At 38.4% G+C, this 10,608-nt stretch overlaps 1 protein-coding gene across 1 annotated transcript in view; it reads left to right on the top strand.

Moving 5' to 3' along the window:
* Positions 1-10,606, top strand: part of Scaf11 (SR-related CTD associated factor 11) — a gene marked incomplete at its 3' end in the record, with an annotated part of 40,690 nt that extends 30,084 nt beyond the window's left edge. The window contains exons 5-11 of the mRNA XM_031359668.1: positions 949-1,049; positions 1,498-1,562; positions 5,832-5,887; positions 6,018-6,124; positions 7,061-7,162; positions 8,837-8,943; positions 10,062-10,606. Coding sequence (XP_031215528.1) covers positions 949-1,049; positions 1,498-1,562; positions 5,832-5,887; positions 6,018-6,124; positions 7,061-7,162; positions 8,837-8,943; positions 10,062-10,606 — 1,083 coding nt within the window. The remainder of the gene's footprint in view (positions 1-948; positions 1,050-1,497; positions 1,563-5,831; positions 5,888-6,017; positions 6,125-7,060; positions 7,163-8,836; positions 8,944-10,061) is intronic.
* Between the last annotated feature and the right edge of the window lie 2 nt (positions 10,607-10,608).

The following is a 10,608-nucleotide window of genomic DNA, read 5'->3' as shown; positions in this document are numbered from 1 at the left end:
TTTGCTTGTTAAAAAGAAGAAAATAAATAGAAACATTGCTGAGTTCATGAGGAAAAGAGGAAGATAGGACAGTGGCGAGGAAGTAAGATGTATGAGAAACAATGAATATATGAAAATAAATGATAACTAGCTTAAGAGAAATGACAGACCACACATGTGCGTGCATGTACGTGATACCTCTAAGGGAGGAACTGACTGCAGTCTATGACAGCTTGTTTGTATAAAAACAGCTATTTTAGCATTAGTTGTCAGTTTAGACATGTCTAACTTTTTTTTTCTTTTTTTTTTTGTGAGTCTTGATATAATGTACAAACAATATTGCAGTGCACATAAAAACTGTTAGAGAAGGACTAGGGCCACAGCTCAGTGAGGTGTTGGCTGCAGAAGCGTGAGTCCTGGAGTTCCATCCCTGTATTTAAAGAGTAGCTGGAATAAAAGGTCTCACTGGCCAGCAGTGCAGCTTTACTTAGTCACTACTTCCAACCAAAAGTGTGCACGATGCCTAGGGGAAGACACTGGAAGTCTTCCTCCGGCCTCAACAAGCACGCTGGGCTTTGACATGAACGTGACGCACAGACCAAAGGATCTGCCTGTTGTGATTGCTTATGTCTTTATCCCCTATGCAAATTATCACATGGACAAAACATACTTAGGTGTTAAGATAATAAAAGCCAAAGTAGATTCTCTGGAAGACAAACTATTTTCCAGCCATCTTTATAAAATTATATTGTTAAAGATAATGGTCTTCCGCCTAGGCTGGTCTTGAATTCTTGATTTGTTTTTTTGAGTCTCCCGAGTTTAAAGGTGTACACCATAGTGTCAGGCTGTGGCTGCACTTTTCAGTTTGGCGGTTTTGGTTTCTTTGATTTTGTAATTACAAGGGAGAGTTGAAAAGCTATTTGCAATGTTGGTGTACTTATTTGATAGGTAGCTTTGCTTTCCTTATAGATTCAAGTAAAAAGACGGTTGAGAGAAATAGACGACAAGGAAAAGGAAACGTCTTTTAAGAAACAACTCTTTTATCATGAGAGTTCTAAAAGCGACAAGAGGTTAGTGATTAAATTTACAGTGGGATTCAGTGTGACCATCCCTAAGTGTGAGAAGTAATGTGGGGGCTTCTGCAGACGGGTCGGACATTGGGATGAGGCTATTCCTCCCCACTCCTCGAAGAAAAGGATTGCAGCTGTTGAAGTCATTAGAGGGGGAGGTTAACTGTATGGCACGTGGCACTCATGCATACCTTGTGCTGCGAGACATTTCCAATCGCTCCTTTAAACAAGTAATAACCTCTATTCGCCATGTCTCAGTAGATCATGAAACTCAGCAAGATTATTGTTTAAATACTAACATAATAGAATTCATTATATAGTAAAGCCTAATTTAGCCTATTATTATTTGATCTGAGTATATGAGTATTTCATTGTGATGGGTAGTGGATTAAAAGTAATTGAACAAAATTTTAGTTTTTTTAATCTTTTTAAACTCTTATATCTATAGACAAAGAAACACCATAAGAGAAGATCTATTATGTGAAAGATCTGATGACTTGAAGGTGTTGTATAGTAAGTAACTCTGCCCGTGTTGTAACTCAGTGTTAATGCCATATTTCTTAGTAATATTTTGATTTTGAAAATAATTGGTAATAGAACTTCTTAGATCTCTCCACAATATACCATATGTGCTACATTGTTTTGCTTTCATGGAGGTCATTTCAACTGTTCCCTGTTCTGTTTTTTTGGCTTGAAGTGAGAAGGAAGGAAAGGAAGTATGTGTTGACAGAAAGAACATCTGATTACTTGGGGTTTAGTAGCCTACATTGTAGCCTCACTCTACATAGCTTTGGGAGGCGGTAAATGCCTGTGGGTCTCAGACATTGGGGGTTGGGATATTTGCATGGATTGGCTGAGCATGATGTCTCTATTTAATTAAACATTTGTTGTTTGGTATTAGTTAGACTTTGAATGCCTGCTTAGCATTAAGCTCAGAATATTTATTATCTTAGTTTATATTGTACACAAGAATTTTTCTAACACTTGCCTGGAAGTGCTTGGGATTGAACCCCAGGAAATATTATAGTCTGGATGAGAACTTTACCACTGAGCTCTACCCCAGTCCATAGAAAGAGATTTTCATAAAATGTCTTTAATGTTTACTAAAATGTGTTTGGGAGATATAGGGGACTATCTTGGACCTGCTAATGATATAATAACGACACTGAGACTTAAAATATTTTAAAGCTTAGGCCTTTCATTGGGCAGTCTCCTGGCTTCTCTAACTTGACTAATTCTGCGCTACGTCCCACCATGTGGCCAGGTCTACCTCTCTACTTTCGTCTTGTCTGTACATCCACTCCTGTGTTCACCGGCTCCCTAGTCTCTCTCTGTAGAAGTTCGGTGTGGTTTGTCCTCCTAGCTGCATGGTCTCAAAATACTCAAAACTCAAAATATATTTATAAATACCTTGGCCATCTAGCTAGGCTCTTCTCTGACTAGATCATAGCTTAGGTAAGTATTTAACCTACATTCTGCTCTGTGGCTTGTTGCTTGTGTTCAGGTACCATAATGTCCATCTCCTCGCGTCTCCAGGGCTGATCTTCCCATTCCTAGCTCTCTCCCGGTTCTATTTCCTGCCTAAGCCATAGGCTGTCAGGTTTATTATTGACAGATGCTAAATCTATACAGACACAGATAGCGTCTCTATACATTTCTTCTCTCATATTCCTTCTCTCTACCCTGAAGGTCTGCCTTTCACTTCCTGCCCAGCTATTGGCGATCAGCTCTTTATTAAAGCCAACTAGATACACCTATAGATTGCTTTAAACAGAGAAGGAAGAATGAATATTTACAAACTGTGAGACCAGGGACTGGCCATTAGCTCTCTGAGGTACAGAATTAATAGTTGAATACGCAGAGGCACACCTTCATACTGCATACCCTAACTGGGAAATACCGAATTAACAACAAGCCATGCTTCCAGGTTAGCATAGCAGATTGAATACCTGTGTAAGCCGCACAGAGAACTAGGAAAGGAAGGGCACAGAACACATGACCTTAAAATAGAAGCGTGAACATGATTTTCTAAGTGGGATGGAAAATCCTCTTAGCAGAAACTTCATCTTTCATAGGAGAGTGGAGTTAACAATTGAGTGTCAGTGAGGCTTCTCTATCTAAAGACAGATGAGAGGTGTAGTAACAAACAGTTTTGTTTTGTTTTTTATTGTTGTTGCTGTTTGTTTGAGATAAGGCTTCTCTTGTAGCTTTGGCTGTCCTTGAACTCATTCCGTAGACCAGGCTAGCCTCAAACTCAGAGATGTACCTGTTTCTGCCTCCTGAGGGCTGTGATTAAAGGCCTGTGTTACTACGACCTGGCTCAAGAAACAATTTTTTACATTACATTTTTTTTAAATTTAAATAAAAAACAGTATCACTAGGTAGTCCTAGCTGTCCTGAGCTCACTTTGTAGAACTGTCTGGTCTGGAATTCAGACCTATTTGCCACTGCTTCTCAAGTGTTGGTGTCAGGTGAGTGCCATTATGCCTTGCTTAACAGTTTTTAAAGATACAGTTCCTCCAGGAGATTCTTATCTCAACAGAGTAGAGGAAAGGGATTATCTATTTAGACTGCAGAATTTCTCTGGAGTAGAGACTAAATTAGGTGAAATTCTAGACAAAAGGAAACAGGAAACAGTGGTAAAGAGGGAAATTAAATCAAATGTTGAAGTGACTGGTCGTCTTCTACCTATGATCATTTTTAAAAGTGTTGATAACTTTTTAAATATTACTCAAAATAGAAGGTAGGAAGCATCCACGGACAGCGTTGAGTCCTTTAATGAGAGCGTCATTGGGGCTCTCAGTACTTACCATTGGGAGAATCCTTTAATGAGAGCGTCATTGGGGCTCTCAGTACTTACCATTGGTAGAATCCTTTAATGAGAGCGTCATTGGGGCTCTCAGTACTTATCATTGGGAGAAAATGAACAGTTTGTCTGACAGGTTCTCAAAGGAGGTTTCCAAAACAACAAACAGCATTATGTAAACTGTAAATTAATTAAGTAGTGAATGAATCTAAACATTTAATGCCTTTGGGACGTAAAAGATACAGTGTAACTACAGTACAGCAATTCTGTATGTGGTTGAGCAAAAATGTGGTTATTTGTAAGCTGCAGCTGGATACTCAATTAGAATTTTTACTGTTGGCTTTTAAGAAACTTAAAAATCATTGTTTCAGCTGGACAGTGGTGGCATATTCCTTTAATCCTAGCACTCTGAAGGCAGAGGCAGGTGGATCTCTGAGTTGGAGGCTAGCCTGGTCTACAGAGCAAGTTCTGGGAAAGGACAGCCAGAGCTATACAGCAAAACCCTGACTTGAAAAATCAACAACAACAACAACAAATCACTATTTCATCTTTTAGTTTTGCATCACAGTGCATCACAGTGAGTTGCCAAGTTTAGTCAGCTCCCTGGGCCCTCTATCTATATTATATATGTTATGCCATCAGTATTATGGCATGTTGATAGCAGTCAAAAAGGAAATTCTTGTGCTATTAAATAGGAAATATGCTTTAGCGGGTAGTACTAACATTAGAAAACTGAGGACATGTGGTGCAATGAAGATGTTTCCTAGAACTCTCTGGAAATACCACTGATTGTATTAGCAACAGTTTATGATAAACCACAAATACATTGATTAGCCTCATGGGCTGAGGAGATAGCTTATGACACTTGGGTCAGACACTTGCTGTGCAAATGTGGGAACATGAGTTTGAGTGTCCAGGACCCATGTAAGTTCCTAGCAGTGAAACATGTATCCTGGCTTTGTGGGGCTGGAGATAGGTGAGTTCTGGGAAGTCTTCACGTTCAGTGAACAATCCTAATTCAAGGGACTCTCTTGTCTAGTCTCTGCATGCATGATGCACATGTTCGTGAATATGTGCACGCACACACAGTGAGGCTTAGTAGTAAACAAAAAGTATGCTATAAAGATGTTAATAGAATCTATCTTTTATAAAGGGCTGAAGAGATGGCTCAGTAGTTCAGATCATGTACAGTTCTTGCAGAGAGCCCACGTGTATTTCCCCGCATTCACCTCACTGCCTGTGTAATTCCAGCTATGGCGAATCTGATGCCGCTGGACTCTGGGCACCAGCACTCACATATATACACCCATACACAGACACCCCACCCATATGTATTTAAAAATAATAAAACAAATCTTTAAACAGAAAGAATATATGCTTTACATTACCAAGTTTGAGATTGCACAGAAATAATTTCCTGATGAGACTACCTAAAAAGAAAAGGCACTAAACACAGGCCAGCAGCATCGCTGCAGCGCAGCGCCAGTCAGCACCTCGTGTCCACTAAGGTTTGAAGAACCAGGTGCTTGCTCTGAAGGCTTAGTGGCTGTCGGCGACCTGACTGACTAGGCCCAACCCCTTTCCCTTAGGAAGCCTCCACTTGAGATGAGCCTGTAACTTTCTTAAGTAATAGGTAGATAAGAAACCCTAAGCATAATTAATTGTACTTAAAGCTTAAAGACTTGTATGTCACATTTTTTTTTTTTTTGCTTAAGGTGATGAAAAGTGTTGCTTAGAATCATACCTGTAATGCTGTGAGTGTACTGGTTCTGTTTATTGTAACTGTATGTATTTTTCTTTTGTCTGTGGTTTAATAAGATGCAACTAACAATTGCAAAGTTTTTAATGCAAATATTAGAGATGCAACACTTCTAGACACTTTGACATTCTTTATCAATGTCAAAGTGTGCAGGCTTCTGAAATAAAATTTGAGGCAAGTAACCAGGTTTTGTTTTCATTGTTTGCTTGTTTTATAGGAAACATTTCAAACAAAATGGGTGGAAAGAAAAATGCTACAGTAAAGACAAATAAGGTTTGTTGAAATAAAGGAAAACTTTTTTCTTCATAATACTACAAAGAATTGCTTTAGTGCTTAAGGTGCCTACAATTCCTTTTTAGTATTTTTGTTTTCTGGTTTCATTAACAACTTTTTATATTTTTAGGTTCAAAGATCAAATCAGTGTACAGATTCTTGTATCAGAAGTGACATGTCCAGTGTGTTTTCCTGTGGCAGCCACAGCTGGGGACCTTACTCCTATAGAACTTCCTGGTTAGTGCTTCCTGTCCTTGGTTTGTAGTTGGTACACTTTGTGTTAAAGTCACAACTGACTTTTGGTAGAAATTTAAACTGGGCTCAATAAAAGTGATAGAACTCATTTTGCTATTGTTTCTTTTAGCAAAACAGTGAGAAATTGTTACTTTTGTGAGTTATTCGGTGTTCTACAATGTTTGCCTAAGTTAGATTGTTGAGTATAATTTTGATATGCTGGGGAAACAAGGCATTTGTGGAATCATAAGTATAGCACCTATGAAAACAACTGTTAAAGCTGATTCTGTAACCTCTGGATATGTAGTGATTGACAGGTAGATGTTGGGTATGTATTTGTGTGATTTGAATGCTAAAGTTTTAAAATCACACAGACTTAATTGAGCCAACAAAGTAGAACAGAATTGTGATGAGTACTCAAGAAATAATTGTATCTGATTCCCTCTGAAAAGCTGAGGTAAATCTGTTTTTGGTTAAGATAATGACACCCATTTTTATTTTCTTCTTTTGGACTAAAGTAGAACATGATTGTCCTGAGTAAGAATTTCTCTCACCAGTTGGAGTTAATGTCTAAATTGAAGGCTGTCTTAATAACTCTTTGATCAAGTGCCCACTCTGCCCACCGTCCATGTCTTTCTGTCAGTCCTAGTCAGAGTTAGTACATCATAGATCTTGGAGATCAGCTGAGCCTTTGTATCTAGGCAGACACTCAAAGGCGAACAACATCCTGCCATTTCATACAGAATTCTAAACAATTCTTTGTAGTATGCATTTAAGTGCAGTTTTGCATTGTGAAAGCTCTGCTTATGGTAGGTGTGTTGTGAGTGTCATCTGTGATGCTGGTTTGGATACTATTACTATTCATGTTATAACTCAGTTTTTTCTCTAAACTTTCTAATTTTGAGAATTCTAATGAAACTTTACATTTATTTTTTTTAGTACAGAATCTATAGAAGTCAATGAAATCAGTGCGTTGATTAGACAAAAACGACAGGAATTGGAGTTGTCTTGGTTTCCTAATGCATTACCTGGAAATGGAAGGTAAAAATTGTTCACTAAAATTTGTATCTAATACAAACACAAAAATATCACAAAATTCTTTTTTTTTTTTTTTTGGTTTTGGCTTTTTCGAGACAGGGTTTCTCTATATCCCTGGCTGTCCTGGAACTCACTCTGTAGACCAGGCTGTCCTCGAACTCAGAAATCTGCCTGTCCCTGCCTCCCAAGTGCTGGGATCAAAGTCGTGCACCACCATTGCCCCATGCACAAAATTCTTAAGTATAGGTTCCATCTGTGCTTCTTAAGGAGATTCCGTCTAAACTAAACTTGGTGTTGTAAATGCCCAGTAAAGATCACCTTTGTGCTATCTGTTGAAGCATTGTTTCTGTATTTCTGTTTTCAAATAAACTCTAAATAATGATTTGGTCATGTGCTTGCTGTGCCCTTGCCTTCAGGACTTTCTATAATCCAGTCTTTCCTTTTAATAGTCCCAAAGCTGGTACAGTGCCAAATACGTACTACTGAGTTAAGCTCCTGCCTGCATTGATAGGAATTCCTGAGCTTTATGTTCGTTCCTTATATTACAGATTCTATCTTTCACTGTGATGGAGTTCTGTATGTAATGCTTTCATGCTTTAGAAATGGTGGAACATAAATAAAATGAGTTCTGATTTATAGATATTTATAGTTCGAACCATTTTTTGCAGTTGCCTGTTTTTGTGCTTACACAGTTAAATATTCTTTTTCAATCTTATTTCTTCTAGAATGTCATCTGATACTGACTGAAGTGGTCTTTTGCTAGGAGACTTAAATTTATTTAGAAAATGCTTGAGAAGTGGGTTGGACTTGAGTGTAGACAGTCTGGGGACTTTACCTGCTCCACACCATTCCTCAGAACTGAAAAGGACTTTAAAGTATAAACACAGTATAAAGATTCCTGTAGTAGTTGGCCTGATGGAGGGAGACAGGTTCAAAGGAGTGAGTGAGAGGAAGCTTATTGTGAAATGAAAATGTCCTCTGTGCATGTGTGTGTATTGTTTAAACATTATCAAATTGTATACTTAAATGAACTTCTATTTTATATCAACTGTACCTGAAAGTTGATATTTTTTATAGTAGCAAAAAAGACTAAAAGCTTAAAATATTTTTTTAAAGATTAAATTATTTTGGTTTTTTTTTTTTTTGAAGCTATATTACTATGTCTAAATGTGTATGTGTCCATGTGTGAGTATATGCACATTTGTGTGAGTGCATTTGGAGGCCTGGGGAGGGCATCAGACACCTGGATCTGGAGTTACAGTTGGTTGTGAGCCACACAGCTTGGATGCTGGGACCTGTAAGAGTAGCAAGTGCTCTGAAGCATTAAGCCATTGTTCCACTGCCCTTCCCCCAACTCCCATCCTCCCAACTCCCTGCCCCGGGCCATGAAAAAAAAATCTGTGTAAAATATTCATTATTTAAAAGAGAAACATTTGCTTTCATTTTAACACAAAGATATGCCATTAAAGTTTGTCCTGTCCTGTCCTGTCCTAACATTTGTAGCCATGTTTGGGTAATGAATAACCTTGAGCGCTTACATGTTTAGTTAATGGGCCAAAAAAGTATAAGGACTGTATTTTAATGTTACTAATCTAATTTGTAGAATGTAATAGTTTTTAATTCCTAGCTCAAGTTTTTAGACCACATAAATAAAGAAATCTTTGCTTAAATTTTCAGAGTTGGCTCTGTACCCTGGAGTGTGGAGACAGCAGTTATTTCTCTGCTTTCCTCTGTGTTGCCAAGGACGATTTTTCCAGCAAGTACCATATCACTAGAAAATTTTGGTAAAAGTTTGTGAATTTACTTTTTGTTATAATAATTATTAGCTCCATTTGCCCCCACAAACACATGAGTGTTGATGATTTATAATAAACGACAGAGTGATATTTTTGGATATTTCTGTACTATTTGGGTAGTGTGCAACTTTAAAATCATGACAACTAGAGTACATGTGCATAGTGGCTTATTATATAGCCCTTTAAAGGGAGGGAATCCCATCCATTGAAATGGGATAAACCTGGATGGTGTTACTGCTGCGTGCTATAGTCGTGGCATGAAATGACAATAAAGTCACTATACTCACGTGGACTTGATTACCATGGTAGTCACCGTGAAGTGCAGGGCTGGGGTTGAGGAGGGTGAGGGCTAGGGATCAAGTGCTACAAGTGATGCTTACAGTTAACAGTCATCATCCCGGAAAGGGCTGAGTGAGTGTGACGTCCGTACTCTACATACAAGGATAACTATGCATGGTAATTAGATTTGATCATTTCACAGTATGTTCTTTAAAACATCATGTTGTACATGGCATATACATACAGCTTCATAAATTAACTTCATTTTCTAACTAGAAAATCTGTTTTACATTTTTAAAACTTAGAGAAACTGACTAGAAGTCTTTTTTGTTTAGAGTTCTAATGTCTAAATCGTAGCTCTTTAGAAATAGCATTAGACAAGTAGTCTTTATACTCACACATGGGTAGCATTTTCTGTTTCCTTTGCCTACAAAATGAGAGTTCATAAACAATTTGTATCTAAGGAAATACATCTGTCTGTGCTCTTATGTCAGTAACATTAGAAAGATACTGATGACAGCTGAATGTGATGTGGCTCATGTCTGTGGTCCCATACTTGGGAGGTGGAGCTAAGAGGATCCAGGAGCTCAAAGTTTCCTTGACTACATAATGAATATAAGACTAACCTGGAATACAAGAGAGAGTCCCAATTTCTTGTCCCCTAGATATTGATGAAATCTTCTATTACTCATTTGTTAGAGATATACTTAACAGTTTGATTCACAAGTATATTGTTTTACTTTAGTTACTTATTATTCTGAAACTAACTATAGTCAAATTATACGTTAACACATTTAGAAAGCCCTTTTATTTTTCTACATTGTCAGGTACTTCTCATAAGGGATATGCGTTAGCACATACCCAAGGAGGAGGGGAAAAGAAGCAAACTTCAGGTACATCAAACACCAGAGGATCAAGACGAAAGCCTGCAGCGACTGCTCCTACAAGGAGGTCCACACGAAACACCCGAGCTGAGACAGTCAGTCAGTCCCAGAAGTCCCCAGTGTCAAACTACTCTGAGTGTGATGGCCCAGGGAATAGTAATTCCTCTGTAAGTATTTCCCCTCTGGCTGAATCAGAAAAACAAACGAGACAGGCTCCAAAACGGAAGTCTGTAAGGAGAGGAAGGAAACCACCTTTACTGAAAAAGAAACTTCGGAAATCTGTACCTCCTGCGGAAAAAACTTGTAGCGATTCAGTAGAGGAAGAAACTGTGGACTCTGACACGCCCCCCGTGTTGGAGAAAGAACAGCAGTCCTGTGCAGAAAGTAGTAGCATCTGCTCGGCACAGACAGACGGACAGAATCATGTTCAGCTGGAGAGCTGCAGTGAACAGACAGAAGGACATGAGCAGACCAAGAACCAGGAGATCCA

The sequence above is a fragment of the Mastomys coucha genome, unplaced genomic scaffold (assembly GCF_008632895.1).
Source record: "Mastomys coucha isolate ucsf_1 unplaced genomic scaffold, UCSF_Mcou_1 pScaffold11, whole genome shotgun sequence".
Taxonomy (NCBI): domain Eukaryota; kingdom Metazoa; phylum Chordata; class Mammalia; order Rodentia; family Muridae; genus Mastomys; species Mastomys coucha.
The sequence above is the reverse complement of the archived record's forward strand: the minus strand, read 5'-3'. Positions and strand labels throughout refer to the sequence as shown.